Source organism: Echiichthys vipera, assembly GCF_963691815.1.
Source record: "Echiichthys vipera genome assembly, chromosome: 19".
NCBI classification, from domain to species: Eukaryota; Metazoa; Chordata; class Actinopteri; order Perciformes; family Trachinidae; genus Echiichthys; species Echiichthys vipera.
Window position 1 is genome coordinate 12,445,850 of NC_139844.1, and position 17,539 is coordinate 12,463,388.

General features: G+C 39.7%; 1 protein-coding gene across 1 annotated transcript in view; it reads left to right on the top strand.

Annotated features, from left to right (window-relative positions):
• Nucleotides 1-657: 657 nt before the first annotated feature.
• The window catches only part of kcnk3a (potassium channel, subfamily K, member 3a), a gene marked incomplete at both ends in the record, with an annotated part of 29,284 nt that continues 12,402 nt past the window's right edge, over nucleotides 658-17,539 (top strand). Inside the window, one exon of the mRNA XM_083933521.1 lies at nucleotides 658-940. Within this exon, the coding sequence (XP_083789647.1) occupies nucleotides 658-940 (283 nt within the window). The remainder of the gene's footprint in view (nucleotides 941-17,539) is intronic.

Sequence of the window (17,539 nt, forward strand, 5' to 3'; positions counted from 1 at the left end):
ACGGAGTATAAAATACATTTGTATCCTGTTCTCAGAAGTACGGATGGGTGCTCAGAATGTATAGAAACAATGTTGATAGAATTGTTTCTATAAAAACGTGGCTTTTGCATTTGTGTTTTCCGTTAACGTGTGTTTTTCAAACTTTTAAAAACATTTTTTTTGTTTGGCACTTCTTGGCCACCGTACTGCTAGTGAGCCTCCCCTGTAATAATACATAATAATTTATCAGTAGATTTAAGGTTTAGTAAAAAAGTACAATTTCTGCCTCTGAAATGTAGTTCAGTAAAAGTATAATGTGCCATAAAATGGAAATACTCAAAGTACATGTAGCCCACCTCAAAATCGTCAAGGCTTCTTGGGTAAATACATCCCATCACTGGTTCTATCAGTATCTTCTGTAATGATGGTAAACCTGGGATTCACACAATATTTTCTCTCAAATGGGAGGGAGGGGTGAGTGGATGGAGGGGGAGGATTCCTGTAGTGTGAGGGAGGGAGGTAAGGGAGGGAGGCGTGGTGCTGAATGAACAGCTCCTTGGCTCATAAAGTAATCAGAGAGCTCCCCTTCTCCGTCAGAGCAGCACAGCCATGAGCCAGCCGAGCTCCCCGTCCTCCAGACCCGCGCTGACACTCCGCCCGTCCCCCTGACACACCACCATGAAGAGGCAAAACGTGAGGACCCTCGCCCTCATCATCTGCACCTTCACCTACCTAATAGTCGGCGCTGCGATCTTCGACGCGCTGGAATCGCGGAAGGAGACGACCCAGAGGGAGAAGCTGGACCTGAGGAAAACGGAGCTGCTCAAGACCTTCAACCTGTCCCTGGAGGACTTTGACGAGCTGGAGAAGGTGGTGCTGGAGCTGAAGCCGCACAAAGCTGGGGTGCAGTGGAAATTCGCAGGCTCGTTTTACTTCGCCATCACTGTGATCACCACCATAGGTGAGAGAGCATCATGTCTGGGAACTTTTTTTTTTTTTTACTGCGACTAAAAAGTTGAAAGATAAGTTTGTACGTCGGTTTCTGTTTAATTGAACCAATGTCTATGACTGTAAATCACGAACATTTAAAATAAACATTTATATAAGCATTATATAATTCTTTGAATGAGCTGCCACAGATTGAGGATATTCATACACTCATTATTATTAAAGTGGGATGCAGCAGGTGGGACATATCATGGCCCCTTGTAACGATTAAAAACATGCTGAAGGAAGAAAGTTTCAGATAGATAGGCCCATACATTAGATATTCACTAAAGTATAAGTAGCAATGCTGCAATTTAAAATATTCCAAGTAATAGTCCTGCATTGAAAAGTGCATAGCCTAATGCAGCAGTGAGTTTTCAATATCTATTATGTTGTTTTAATGCTACTTCTTGCTGTTGTGGTTCGTCCATTGCAGTTTAATAGAGCAATGTATTTATTTAACATTCTGGTTTTGGATCATTATTTGATATGTTTTTTTGTGTAAAGACATGCAGAGAAACTAGCACCTGTAGCTGTCAGATGTCAAAATGCATAGAAATTGGAGTATCTAAAGTGATGAAATGGAGCCTCAAGTACAGCAGCTGAAGACACAGAAAACATGCGTATGCATAACAAACTATGACATGCGTTAACGATGACACAATTCAAATTTAAATTCATAAACTCAGATGCACCATAAATCCTCTGCTGATCTATCTGAATAATATGGTTGTATCATAAAAAGATTGCATCATGAAGTAATTTATACACTTCTTATTAACAGGATTGTCATCATTATATTGACAGCAGCGAAGGTTAAAAATAGCATAAACCTGAATATGGAACATCACACAAGTTTTTCACATCAGCATGAGGTGTTGGTGGCAGCTTGAAGCCCCATTACTGCAGTGTCATTAGTGTGTGTATTGCCTCAGACTGAGTAGAGAGGAGACCTTTTTTTGAACTGAACCCAGACAAACTGGTTGTCATCAGAGCCTTTTATACTATATGAAATTCTGCTGCTCATTACTAAAGGTTGTTTTTAGAGAAGATGCTCCAGGAAACTCAAGTTATGAGACATTTGTCCGCCTCTTCTCTTGTGCTCTTACTCATTATTCCTGCTCCAAAAGGCCCCTGCAACACCACAAGCCCCCCAGCTCCTTACTCACTTTATCACACAGCCTTCAAAATGAGCCTGTTTGTTATTTAATTTCAACTTCACTCAGCTCTTTGCATAACACTCTGCCTGTAGCTATAAAGCCAAGCTAAACTCAGTCAGACATTTTAAATATTGGAAATTGAAACAAAAAAGGATGCATTGTTTACCTCTGTCTCAGAATTTGTAACTTTTGATGCTGTTCCTTTTAAAGCAAGTTAACCCAGCAACCACTGTGGCCCCAAGTGCTAATTAAAGGCAATGACTTTTCCTTACTCTTGACTTGCTTTGAAGACATAATGTTTATCTATGACATGCTGAAACCTAGTGCAACAAGAAAAAAAATGGGCTAGGAATTGTAGCCTGCTCATTAATGTCAGTTACACAGCATCTATCTAAACATTAGCTAATGGGTAGCTCAAGTCAAGCAATCTGAATGGTTAGTCATGGTATAATGACCACATGCAACAACTATGATGTCTAGTTCCTTTGCCCAATCTAGTATCTCTTTACTTCTTAGAAAAAAACATTAGACAGATAAACAAACTTCTAGCTAAAGTTAAAATCTGCTCAACATTGAAGGTAACTGCAACCTCATGGCTGGCCTAATGTAGGAAGAGTTCTCCTTTCCTTAAAAAAAAAGTCAGTCTCAGTTTAAGTGTACTCTATATTCAAAATTTTTCACTGTTTTGTCACCATGCTATCAGAAACTGCTTTATGATGTGGAACTGAAGTGGATATCTATGCTCCCTTCAAAGTCACCAGACGAAAACATTGATTAAACCTCGCAGGGGGATTCTGTTTTTCATCCTTATAAAAGTCACACCGCCTCGCTTTAACATCTTTTTTTCACCCATCCTTATCACCACCTCTTATCTGAGCCTCCCTCTTGTGTTAATTGACCTGTGACTTGTAACCCTATCAGATGCAGGCAGCTAATTGCACACTAACCCAACCCCGGGTGTCTGTAACCGCATTCTGTAATTGTGAGCCCTGAGGCTGCTACAAACACAGTGATTGGTGTTTCAGCCTGCCATTAAGTATTAATGACAACACCAGACCCTCACTGTTCCGCTTGCCTTCTGGCACACAACGTTAACGCTGTAGATACTGTACTGCACATGCAATGCCATGCAGTCATGGCTTACAGTAAAGTCCTAATGGTGAGCCACAATAATTGCGTGAAACACATTATCTGTTAAGCTTTTATTTGAAGCTATCTGAGATTTGTAAAATATTTTCTGATGTAAAAGACAGGCTAAAACTATTTGTAATCAACTAAAGTATAACAACAGACGTGAACCTCTTACCTCCTGCCATATTCTTTGAGATGAGTCATGAAGTCATTTTAGAAATGAGGCTCCAGGACATTCAGATCCACCCCCACCCCCCACCCCCCCTGGACCAAGATGCTAAAACATGACACGATGTCCTCTGTATGAAAAATCCAGTTGAACAGGCAACGAGTCAGTCTGAGCAGACTATTTTGAAATTCATGTTTGGATACACACAGGCTGTCGATTCCAGAGCACACAATTTCCTGGGAAGCTATGAATAAATATACACTTTTCATATTTATAAACTGCACAGTGAAAACAGAGTCGCACATGACAAGATCTGGCCCCAGCATGCTAATAATTTAAGATAAGTGAAGAAGGGAGGGGAAGTCACAATCAGTAATCAGTCATCACTATCCACAGAGGAAAGGGGAGGCGGAGGGCAGGGTGTCCATTTACTCACCAAGTGGGGTGGGGGGGTTTGAGGCGATATGAGAAACATCACAAGGGGAAAATAAATTAGGTTTGAGTGAAAAGTGCTCTCTAGAAGGTGGGAATGGATAAAAGTCCGGGGCTCAGGGGGGTCTCAAAACAAACATAGCCGCCCACCTCCAGGGGTGCACATCATGTCATTGCCACGTCAGCGTACATGTTTGTGACAGCAGTTCAAGGTCACCTAGACCACGTACAGGTCAAATGCACCATGTGAAAACCCTGTCTTACTGTACAAATAGGAATCATATCCTCTGTGTGTTATCTGATGTGTTGTATGACATCTGACACAGGCAGGATCATGTTCTGTTCCTCTTGGGCAACTGGCTTTTTTTTTTTTTTTTAATCAAATTAAATCTCACACTCAAAACACAAACGTCAAAAACGTTTTATTTCTTCTTCAACCCCCTATTCAGAAAAAGGACATACCATATTTCCTCAAATAAAGGCTGGGTCTTGAATAATGAGTGGGGTTGAGGTGTGTGTGGTGATGTGTTTTTCCATTTTTTTAAAGTGTTTTTTTTTTATTTATTGAAACTGCTACAGGAAGTGTTGCGTTTGTGTTAACAGCATAAGGCAGTAACTATAAGAGGGCAAGCAGGAGCAGATCAAAGGAGGCTTCGTACTAAAATATGACCAATTATACTAAACGTATACTATCATTTTCAAACAGAGGGAATAAGAAATAGCCTGTCTCTAACATAAAGTCCCCGGTCACTATTTGAGGAAGTTCGGTGAATAAAATTTCGAACAGTTTTGATTGGGACTATTTCTTACAAGGTAAGTCTTCATAGAAACTGTTGCAGAGCATTCATAATTGGATTATTACAGACCTCGCAACGCCAACATTGAGTGTCAATGCCAGAAGTAGTGTGGCTTTTTATAGTGAGGTACAAAGTCAGGGTGAGGGATGTTGGTGTAGCATGTCTGTTTTTTCAGGAGACCGGAGTTCATACTCTGTTTCAAACCTGCAATGAACATTACACTTTTTGATAGCCACAGCCAGACTGTACATTTAATTACTTTACTTACCCCTACCTTACTATACCTTACGATGCATTTTATTTACTGGTCTAGAACCACATTATTTCCCTCAGCTTGACTCTGGTTGCCATGTACCGATACTGCAGGAAAGAAAACGCCAATTTTTTTACTAATGTTGACAGTCCTGTGTATATTACAGTTGTTTAAGAGTGAATTAAAATGGTCGGTTCACTGAAATTTAAAAGAAAAAAATCTCTCTTATCTCTAAGCGTTGATCTAGCTTGTTGTTGAAATTACTTTCTAGTCCCTTAAAAGTGTTGTTCTGTGGAGTATCCAGATTAACAAGGACCTGTTTCAATTATTTTTATTAAAAGAAATCTAATTATGCAGAGCCAATTCACCCACATTGTATTGGGTTGGATGCAGTAAACCTGAGTGAATAAAACCAAAACTGTTAGACAACACCAGGAGTAATTGAGACAATGTGTTTCTTCATAATTGGGGGGAATTGACCCTTTAACTACTAACTGAGCTAGTTCTTGAATGTTTTAGAGAATCAATCTTGCAGAATAATATATTTTGACCTTTTGTCTAATATGTAATCTCTGAAATCATTCACCTTCGTCTTGGGCTCATAAACAAAACAGTCGCGTTAGATAGACATCTTTAAAGTCGGCATATGGTTGTAGGTTGTAAAATCCTTCCTGGAGTTTTATTATTATGAATCACCTCTCGTTAAATAGTTTTTGCAATGAACATTTGGCCTTTTGCCGCTTGCAGATTTGACATGAGCTCAGTATTTCAATAGACCAGGTCATCATTTGTAGTGTGTGACTCCATTAGTGTAGAATGGGAAAGTGAACGCCAATGCATTCATGGCATGCATTCAGTACGAGTCACTGTAATCCCAACAGATAGCATCCAGTCAGTGTTAAAAAACTTGGACTCTGTGAGAGTAATCTGCTGTTTGGTTTGTAGGCAACACTCCTCAATCACATTAAAAGTGTCTTGGATGAGAGAGCTGAAGCCCTTCCAGCTCTGGTTTAGTTGCTCTGTCACTAGCAGTGCATCAGTTGTTGATGCGCTGGGATGCTACCAAGTGTGGAAGCACATTAGCGTGTGAATGTGAAGCAGGCTGTCGCTGAAAAAGAGCAGCAAATCCTCTCTGGGTCAGTGCATCTAATGTTTCTATATGTGGACTCACTATGAATAAAATATCCAATCATTTTTTTTTCTATTTTCATCACTGACATGGACTTTGATTGGGAACCAGGCGTGAATCCATTTTCAGTCGTTGCATAATTAGAGGTCAGGTCCTGAATTATTAATGGTAATTACTTACATTAGTATCATCATTATTATTCAGTCATCTTAAGAGGTTAGTGCAGTAAGTGGTTGAGTGCACAAAGAACATAACTCTTACCAGGGATTCCACATGGGCTGCTATCATCGGCAGACAGACAGAGGGAGATGGATACTTCAGCACTTCTCAGAGGAGAGCTGGTGGAGCACTGGCAAGGGCACAATACAAATAAATATACAGCTGTACTGCACTCACCTGGTGATATATTGGTATCAGCAGTGAGACAAGAGAGATGCTTCCATGGGGTTTTATTTATATGAAGGTATGCTTTCTGGTTTTGGATCATTAAAAGCTAGAAAATAACTCAAACAAGCTTCAGTTACTCACATCTTGCCTACTGCAGATGGATTTCCATGAAATTTGTTCAGTCATCTGATTTTGGTGATCCTTTAACTTCCAGCACCATCATCGGATCAAAATACACTTTTGTTTATGACCGAAAACATGCAAAACTAATGATATTCCTATCATCTTTTTTTTATTTAACCTTCATTTACCAGAAGTAAAGACCTGACGTAAAGACAGTGTGTCCATGGCCAAGACAATACAGGTTCAGACATAAAGAAACATACAACAATAAAAAAAACACATCTGCAGCCAGATGTGTCTGCATCAGTCATTCACTTTAAATGAGAACAGCTGCCAAATACAGATTTTTTTTAATTATATTGTAACTGATGCCAAGCAACATACTTAACCCTCCCTTTTCCCAGTTCAGTAGGGATTTCAGGGATAGTTAGTAAGAATGAGTCCTGGAAATGAAGAGAATAACTTCTGTTTTTGTTGTTGTTGTGTTGTTGTTGTTGTTGTTGGATGTGGATCCGTAGCTCAAAGCACCGCTGTGCCTAAATGCAGCCACACAGAGCAGCTAACACATCTTAAGACTCTTGTTATCTTATGTTCCTTTTGAGGTGGTGCTCCATGATGAAGACCAGAGCCCAGTTACTCATTGCGGTTGTTATGTTCATTTGGCCAAGAAAAACTCGGCTTTTGATTGATTTTTCTATCCTGGAACTGTTTCAATATCAGCAGCCCTCTCAGAGTTATGCATCTCAAAACTGATTTAAAATTGTAAAAAAAAAAAAAAAGGATGTTAAAATAAAATTATGAATATCTGTAATGAATCAACGGTTTACAATCAACCAGAGCCGCTTCACTTTACAGTTTAATTGAATTGAGGGGGGGATTGATCCTAGCCCTGCTGTGTAGCTCTTGTGTTGTAAGTGATTTGGGAGATAAGGTAACCGTAACTCTCCCTGGTGCTTGCATAAAAGGGCCCTAAAATTACCTTACATAACCCAGAGTCGTGCTCTGCAGTGAGTTGCTGCCCTCCGCACTCAGCACACAGACACACTGAGCTGTAATGTGACAGAGATGTTTGCGGAAAAATTAAATTTTAACTAAAGAAAAGACAGACGGCTCTGTTGTGATTTATGGAATTACACACTTCAAACTGGTTTTAAGGTCCCAACGTTCACAGCACAAACTGTGCCTGACATATATGTCCATGTTAGCAATATGTTAATTAAGTCAGAGCAGTGGACTGTCTTTGAGTCAGGGCTGCCACAGGGCTGTCACTGAAAACTGAAAGAGCAGAAAGGACGACTAACTGTTTGATTGACTCTTTGTTTGATTTGCCGCCCTAAGTGTCTGTGTCACGAAGGTTACAAGAAGATCACAAACTTCAAAACAAAGACATGTATAAGTGTAAACTGACACTGGTACGGTAGGACAGGAGGTCAGGTCTTTATAAGTAAAAACTGTTCTGAGCAAGCTGGCATGGTAACAGGCCTGGATAACTAATTATTATGAAATGTACTGTAATGCTAGTACACTAAATGTCACTGCACACAACCTGCACATATCATTAAGTTCAGTTTACTTTATTATACCTGTAGCTAGATTTGTTGTGCATTAGCAGAAGAGGGCGTCTCACAAACATTAATGCCAGGACATGAAGAAGACAAGTGAACACACAACATGAAACCGACATGAGTACTTCCAGTGACATTTTATCGAGTTGGGTCGATGTCAATTTCTCTCTGCTGTTTTGGACAGTTGTTCCCAAGCTTTTAACCTTAGAATGATACAAAAGCCAAAGTCAGGTTAACAAACCTGTTTCATAGCTTAAATCAAATGCTGTGTGTCAACCAAAGTATAAGGGTGTCATCATTGAAAAATGTAGTCTTGGAGACACCTTCAGTAGCAGGAACTACCACTGAGGCAGTCTGGAGTACTACCTTCACAGGTATTGACTAAATATTTCTGTCTGTGGCTACGTTTTGTTACCATAATAGCATCCCGACCGTGCAAGAACCCACAAATATGTTACAGGGGCGTAACCAAATGAAGACAGCGTTCGAAGATGGCTGTGGTCACAGCATTGCGCTGTAAGTGGGTATGAAGTCAGAACAAGACCATTAGTGCATGACTTTATCTGGGTTATTTTGCAGCGGGTGTGATCCCATCACAGGACGGTCTCTGGTCTGTTGTTGGTTACTTTGTTTAGGTTTATGTTAAAAGTTTACTAAAGTTTTTTCAAGGTAGCTAAGTGGACCTGAATGAGCAACAGACTTTAATGAAGATGAAGAAGATGGCAGTGCTCCAGTGAAGTGGGTTCTAATGGGCTCTTTGTTTTCGTTATTGTAATTATCGTACTGAAGTTATACATGAAGTTATATTCAAGATTTAAGATTCAAGATTCAAGAAGCTTTATTTATCCCGCGGGAAATTATTGTGCAACAGTTTCAATACAAAGGTGGGAAAGGATCAGAGTGACATAAAATAAATCAAACAATAACTAAATGTGACAGAGTGCAACGGACATTGTGGTTAAATGTAGGTATATACAATCTACAACAATACGCACTGTGCAGTATAGCAGCATATTGAAATAAGATAAGTACAAACTAAATAAGTGATAATGAGCGATAAGTGATAAATAGATAGATACAGTATATATATATATATATATATATATATATATATATATATGTGTATATATATATGTATATGTGTATATATATATATATATTACAGAGCCATCAGGGAGAGTAAAACACACTCCATTCGTTACAAGCTGTATAAATAATTAATTTAATTTATTTCCAGCATTTGCAACATTCAGTCTCTTTAATTAAAATCACCTTAACAATAATGCTTACATTTTCAAGGCCCCAATTTCACTGAACTGGGAGCCCAATGAGTGTACAGATTGAGAAGCATCCAAAGCTAATATTGGCTGAGGGAGCTTGTTGCTGTTCTGGATCTGAAGGAGTAACGTCTGAGAAAGTTGACAGAAGTGACTCTCATTGCTGCTGCTGCTCCGTTCACATGACCAGCGAATGTTTACCTATTGTACGTCTGCTTTATGCTTCGCTGCCTCAATGGAAAGTTGAGTGCTTGCCTGACTCACTAAACAAAACATGACTTTGTATTTATTAGACTTCATAATCCAGTGGGGGCTGACTGGAGTTTAACCAAATAAAATAGTACACAGTAGTGAGATCTGAATCTCTCTCACTGGAAGTTTCCGACTGAATCTCTTCCAGAGCACAAATATACAACTCAATGACGTGTAAAGTCTGCTGGAGAATGGACAGGCGGGCATGCAATGTGGAGTGGAGCGTGATGATGGCGCTGCGGCCTGCTAGCTACACGGCTACATCAGGGATGTTTCCATTCAGTCACGTCTCTGTTATCACGTAACAAAGGCATCAGTGCCGTGGTAGGTAATCGGCAGTCTTGTGTCGTCCGGGTTGATGTTGAGAGAGCAGGCGTTAATGAGAAAGACTCTGGGTACAGCAAGTGTATGTGAGGATAGTCATAGCCCAGACCTGATCCTGGCGGACTTGCCTCGTGTGATTATTCTCATATCGCTGCCTGGACTGTTGGTCTGCTGGATGAACTCTCCAAATGCAGAATCTCAGTTAAGTCTTTGGGGACATTGCGATGTTTATTACATACAGTTAGATATTTGCATTGAGTGCAATAAATGCATAAATGAGTCACAAATATGTAGTTCGATTTTTTGAAAAAGCTAAGCAAATGCATAAAATAGCTGGGCACTGTCGTTTTTAGCAAATGTTGCTAAAACTGGAGTAAATAGTGCTTTTATTTGGGATTATTTCCAGCAGTTTTCTGCTAGAGTGCGTATTTCCAACAGCAGTATGGTGTAGGTGGGATTTACTCCAAATAAAGTACAGCGCCCATGTTTATAGGAAGATGTCACACGCGTATTTAATAGTGTTTGGACAATAATGGAGCTCTGTGGCACAGAGTGAGATCTATCAAGCTTGGACTGCACAGACAGACACCGGTCTGAAGGATCTTTATTTTGTTTAAGTGGTCCTTTATTATTAAATAATAATGCATGCCTTGGAGTGCTTTTGAGTATTTCCATGGTCTACATTTGTGTGCATGATATATCATTTGAAAAACAGTGTGCTCAGGCTAAACATTTTTCTCTGATCAGTTGATCAGTGCCCGCTGACTGACCAACACACAAAGGAGAATGAGATATGGGATGTGCAGCTCTGAACAGAGTAGACTGGCTGGGAAAGTGTCGTGGGGCTGTCTCTTGAGTACGGCTGTGTCACTGTGATTCTCCTGTCTTGACCTGAAAAGGAAAGGTATGGAAACATTGTGCAGTTCAGTCAAGATGTGTTTGCAGGAACAATGCTGGCAACAAGGCTGTGGCTATTGTGGCTCTGAGAACTGAGAACTCCGCAGAGATAAAAGCTTTACAGGGAAAGTTCAGGATTCATAGAAACCGTCTCTACACTCATTGTTGCCGGAGTGAAAGGTTTTCCACCAAAATGGGATACTTTTGATGTTATTATCAGCTTTCTTTTTTGGTTTTCAGCAATGAAAGTTAGTTTTACAGAACTCTGCTGATTGGTCTCTCCTCTCCTATACAGTAATTTCCACTCTTTTACGTTACTCTGATGGAAATTTAAAAAGATGGGTTTCATGTCCAAATAAGCATCTTATCCAAGACAAATAATTGCCAACTATTGATAGCCAAGTTTTTTTTTTCAACAGAAAAGGCTGTTTCAACCTCTAACATATGAAGATTTCCTGCTTTTCTCTGTTAAAAAACAAGACATTTAAAGGCATCACTTTATTTTCTTATATACCAAACACCAATTAATCTGCATATGAATCGATAATAAAAATCTTCCCTACTATTATGTAAAAGTCTTACTGCATTTGGAAATACAAAAAATGAAGCTACTGTTTTGAAATTTGGGCATCTGAAGTTCTGATTGGTTTCATTCAAACCTGGCAACACTGGTCATTAATCATATTCACACATATGGCACTCAAAAATGTGTCTCCTCTGAGATTTAGTCTCTCACGTGAATGTGTTTTTTGTCCACACTGCTGGAGTTCTTAGGCTATGAAAGCATTCATTCCAAAAATCGATGCATGCCATTTCATATGAACAGGCTGAAATGGCATGCATTGTGTTTGGCAAATTATGCAGAAATGTTGCACCTGACAACAGCACCTAGACATTTTCCTCAATGATGCTTAAGAGACACAATGTTATAGTCCCCGTGAGCTGCAAATTGTCTGCGCTTATTTCTTCGAGAAATGTCTGAATGCTGATGGGAAATTTGCACCGAGAAGCTCATTATGTGTTGCGCGTGGTGTGTGTCTGTGCGTCCTTGCAGGTTTGAACTCTATTTACCCTCTTCAATAAGCATTAGAGCTACTGTATAGAGTCACATAGTGATGTATAATCCCACAGAACACACAGACAAACTGCTCAGTGTACCAAAGCTAAGTTTCTGAGAATCAATATGTGAAGAGCAGTCACCTGGCAAATGAAACACAAATTATCGTCAGCTGCTTCAAATGACACATTTTATCAAAAATACCAGTTGAAGCTGCATCGCAGGGGACCGAAAAACACAGCTACCCTCTGCTGCTATATAAAGACGATACACAGCGAGTCACACAACCACATGAGAGAAACTCTCCCTGAGGAAGTCAATGTGATGAAACACAGCTCTCACACACATTTCTGTCAGACAGGAGGGGGGTTTATACCAGGCTGAGGGTTGATTTAGTGCCCAAAGCACTGAGCTGTCTCCCCAGCGCCCAGAGATGGTGGAGGAGCCTCAGTAGCCTTTACTGCCTCAATACATTCATATGCCAAAAATATTTCCACATCAAACATGGTAGGCTCCTCAGCAGTGCAAAAAGCGTCTAAACACTGAGGTGAGCGGTGAGAAGCTAATACTGTATGTTTATGGTTCGCAGACAAAGCGGAGCGCTTTCATTGCCGTCCTTATCATAACAACCTGAAGTGATCTTCTCACAACTCACTGGATCCTGACGGCTCCAACCTTCTCCTTGCGTTGAATGCTTTGGTAACCCGGGTGTTGCATTAGCTTTACGCTGCTCCAACTTGATCAGAGAGCGGAGGAACGATTTGGTCGGGCAGCGCCAAGTGACTGTACCTCGCCTGGCATATATACTGTCTCCCAGGGGAATTTGTTTTCCAATTTGTTTCCAGCATCTGCTTAATCTCTCAACAAGCCAACCTGGATGAAGTGGACTGTCACACACTGGGGCCTAATGATAATAACAATAACAGTGATAGGTGAGTCGTGTTTACCCCCGAGGGCTGCTATCGGAGTGCAAGCTTATGAGTACACATTTAATATCCATACAAAAAAAAACACCCTGTGACAACCTTGGGCTAAAACAACAGGCTGCTAACCTATTTTCTGTGGAATAATCCTAACGTCACAGCTGTCAGCAGTGATGTCTGCTCTTCATTCACATGCTGGTTGTGTAGTGGTGGAAAACCACTAGAGTATGTATTGGTCATGGCAATTTGGTAAACAGGTACGAAAGCAATCTGATTCGTCAAAGATGCATTTCTAGCAAATGTGTTGAGCAATAATGCCACTACAGCTTCCATGTTAGCTTTTGCCATCACCAGGTAGTGAGTTAGGTTTTCTTTTGTCCTTTCTTCTGTTTTTATGGGGAAAATCTTTCAGAAAGAATCAGCTCAGTATTCCCAAAGATTTTGTCGATGTCGGACTTTTGTAAACCTTACAATTTATGTCTATGACAACATTTGGTGCCAATGAAGGATGTACCCAAATGCTTTATCTAAATTCAATTCAATTCAATTCAATTCAATTCAATTCAATTCAATTCAATTCAATTCAATTCAATTCAATTTTATTTATAGTGCCAAATCATAACAAAAGTTATCTCAGGACACTTTACAGAGTAGGTGTAGATCACACTCTATGACTTATTTATGATTTACATAGACCCAACAATTCCCCCGTAGAGTACGGTGCCAACGAAAACCTTCCCTATAACAGACAGGAACGTCAGACAGACCCAGTTCTGTGGAGTGAAGTGCTCATAAAATGGCCGAGCAGCTTTGGAAACCCATTTCTAAGACACGTTTCTGATGTTAGTACTGCGAGTGCCCTCTTGGGTTGATTTACCTCTGTTAATATTTGTTACTTTAAACTGAAGATACTTTAGGGCTTTTTACTGTTATAGAGTCATAGGATATTTTTTCCTCTGTCCAATTTTATCAAAGTCGATTGATAAACCACTACTTTGTAGTGGTCCAAATACAAAGCAGGGAGTTTTTGAACTCCTTCTTTGTGCCTGAACAAAAACCCATTTACAATAGCTTGCCAGTAAGCCTACCAGCTATCATTGCAGTATTAAAAAAGTAATGGCTAGTGATATTTATGGTCTTTGGTTACAACTGTGCTCTGTGTCACCCTTCAGAAAAACGAATTAGATGAAATGTAATGAACAAAATTTAGAATGAAAAGATGATATGTATGAAATGTAACCCACCTGTATAATCTTCATGTACGTTCAGAATGTCCGTAAACAAGCTTGTGTTTTTGCCTCACAGACACTGTGAATAATAACTGCTGTGTGCCATGAGACAAGTTTCAACACTATCTTGTGTTGAATTCATATTAGACACATTATGACTTTGTCATGATCTAATGAATCAGTCGGGTAGTCTGACTCCTAATGAATATTAGGCTGGAACATAAACTTGAGTGGTGACATTTGCGTGTCCTTATTATAGTGGTTTTCTCCTCCAGACTGTCTGAGTTTGCCACATTATAAATATCACTGAATAATAGATTTTAAGACATCCTTTAAAACAAAAAAAAGGCAATTTTACACATTTTTCTAACACCACTGTTTGTACAAGATTCATGATAATGAATGATCCTTTTTTTTTTATTAGATGACCTGTTTGGTATATAAGCAAAATATATCAAAATCATAATGCAGCTTCTTCAAGTAGGTTAAAACAAAAGCTACAGATGGGTTTGCAGATACTGTGTGACCCAGGTCTGGTAAGGTGAACCTGCAGATTGAGGGGAGGTGGAGCTGATGCTCTCTGTCTGTCTGCTCCCGCCATATGGGCCGCCTAAGGCTGTGGTTACCTCACCAAGGTGACAAGGAGACCTGTCGCACAAATAAAACTGGATGGTCATTCCGTAATAGTTTGGACAAAGTTATATACGATTTGTCCACATTTATAGCACATGTTTGTATGTATGGGCTGAAAGGCAGAAGAAACAACGGTCAGGGCTTCAACCTTAGTCTGACTCACCGGATCTATAAGCCTGGCTGCATACTTCAGCAGCATTTCCCTCCCCTTCTGCTATCTTCGCTATCTATTTTGCAAGGATACCATCTCTGCATCTGGGCTAAGTACTGCCTAAGATGATTATAATTAGTTTAAAGAAACTCAAATGAGCAATAGCATTTTCACTCCCTTAAAGAAAATGATATGCTGACATGACTGTGGAGATAAAACACTCACTATCTGCTTGTTATTGAGATTAAACTTTAACCCACATATACACAAAGTCTCTGTAAACTACTGAAAGTATAGCTCTTACCATTAGGGCTGTAATGGTTCATAATTTGTACCAAACTGTCACCAGTCCGATGCATGCAGCCAAACGCAGAATACATAGTATGTAGACTGATGCACATAGTGTGGAACCAAAGTTCACAAGTCTGCCATTGCCATACATCGTTAGCAACATATGCTGGGGCTAGCACAACAAGTGGATTGGCCTGCGAGTCATTCACACTTGTCGAGGACGTTTGTTGCTGTTGCTGCACTGTTGTTGAGGATGCAAATGGAAACACATCCAACATGCTAACGTGCATTTGATGGCATCACCCAGATGTGCTGATCACCGGGATGGTAAAGGTTTGTGTGCTTTGAATGTGAGACAGCCATCTGACCACAAGGCTGCACAAGACGGCTGCGCCGCCTCGGAAGCTGACTCAAACATGTATGTCCATGGCTGAATCTCATTGTGATGCTTGCTGCTCTTTCACCGGTGAAGCTAGAATGTAGTCACTGAAGACTCGTAACCTAACACAAGCGTAGGTAAGAACAACAGGGCAAGGACAGACACAGAATTTCTCACAAAAAGAGTAGATGTGCTTCCAGTCCCCTCTCTGGCTTTCTTTTACTTTCTATGTGGGAAAACCACAATAAACAGATTATTAATCATAGCAGAGTAGTTTTTAAATACTTTAAAACTTGTCTGGAGTGAGACCTAAAATATAGCCACGGTGGAAGTAATTGTAATTCTCCTCCTAATGAACAAGTTTCATTTTGCGTTTTCAGTTTCATAGCATATTAGGAGATGCTTTTCAATTATTTTGCCCATTGTGACTGCTGCCCTTTGGAGAAGCATTTCTTCACTGTAAAACAAAAGTATTTGAAATGTTCCTATATAATGAAAAAAGTTTAACAAAGCTGTCTGCCCTTGACACTTGCACTGTTGTCTGTTAAATGAAATAAATGAAAAGAAACATGTCCTTGTGTATCTATTAGCTTTTTCCCCCAGCTGTACTGAACTTGCACCGAACCTTGACACGTAAACTGAATTCTGAACCAAAATGACTTTTTGTGTACCTTTACCCCCCTCCAGTACTTACCATTATAACATTTAAAGAATGCTTGTAAAATTAAGGAATAGATTAGCTTCACTTTTAAAAGCGATTTGTTGCTATTGAAGCCCCTTTGTGTCTCCGTTTCAATCAAGGCTTTGACTCCATGCTGTGAAAGACAGCTGAGGCTCTCTTATGAAATGGCATTAAGGCAAATAGCTTTCGTTGTTTGCTTTCTTGTTAGTTTTGCAGCAGAAGAATAAAACAACCAGAACAACAGACAGTATTTTGATCAGTAGGATCAGGGGTAGCAGGCAGCGCAGTAAGGGGGTTCATATAACACCTTAACAAGATTCATTACTTGATTTAATTGCATTTTGTCATTAAGACAGGTGCCAGCATTAGCCTCATGCATCACATGACATGACATATGATAGCTTTACAATGTGGCAAGGAGTCCAGTTAGATAGCTCAGCCAGTACGTTGATGGGCACTCATGTCTCCAGCAGAAAGCTATTGTCAATGGACCACACACATACTCGTGTGTTAATGTTTGTGCTGTGTCTTGCAAAGCACACACATTTCCTCATATGGGTTTGTGCATGTGTGTGTATCTTCAACTTCTTTTTCCATATGAAACAATTTGAAGTTCAAACCTGAATTGCCCCCCGGGGACAAATAAAGTTTTTTGAATTGAAACAAAAGTTCAAGGTATCTTCTCATCTAACTTTCCACAAGAGATTTTCTAAAATTTCCTAATATTCTTTTAAAGTAGTGTCTCAAGCATATTGGCATCCTCCCAATTTTCCCAGGAGATTCCCATTTCTCATTGCCCTCTCCTGGTGTCCTTCAGGGATCACCATTCTCCAGAATGTCTCCCGATTTAAGAATCATTATCACACCTCTTTTTCCTTTTTGTTTCTGACACTGTACAGCGCTGATGCTCGTTAATCTGTGAGTGAAATAATGGATTTTTAATGAAAGAAAAATGAAAATACATTATCTAAAATGTGAACAGAGCAGAGCTACTGCTACACTCATGAGGAACACTTCAACTGATTATTTCAGAAGCTCAAAGTTTAGTTCTGTTTCCTCTGCCAAGTTTATCACTACATGTTTTAGTTTTGCTGCTTAAATTTCACACAATATCTGTTGCAGTCAAATTACTACACACATGGAGATGTTTACAGTTACTGAAAGCAACAGTGGCACACAGACTTTCTGAGGAAGAGTGGCAAAACATGAACATATGAATGACTTAATGAAAACTGATGGAGACAAATTATTCAATATTCATTTTCTGACAAATAACAGTCAAATTGAAAGTGTTTAACATATATATGTTGATTCAGTGTTCTTTTTATTTAG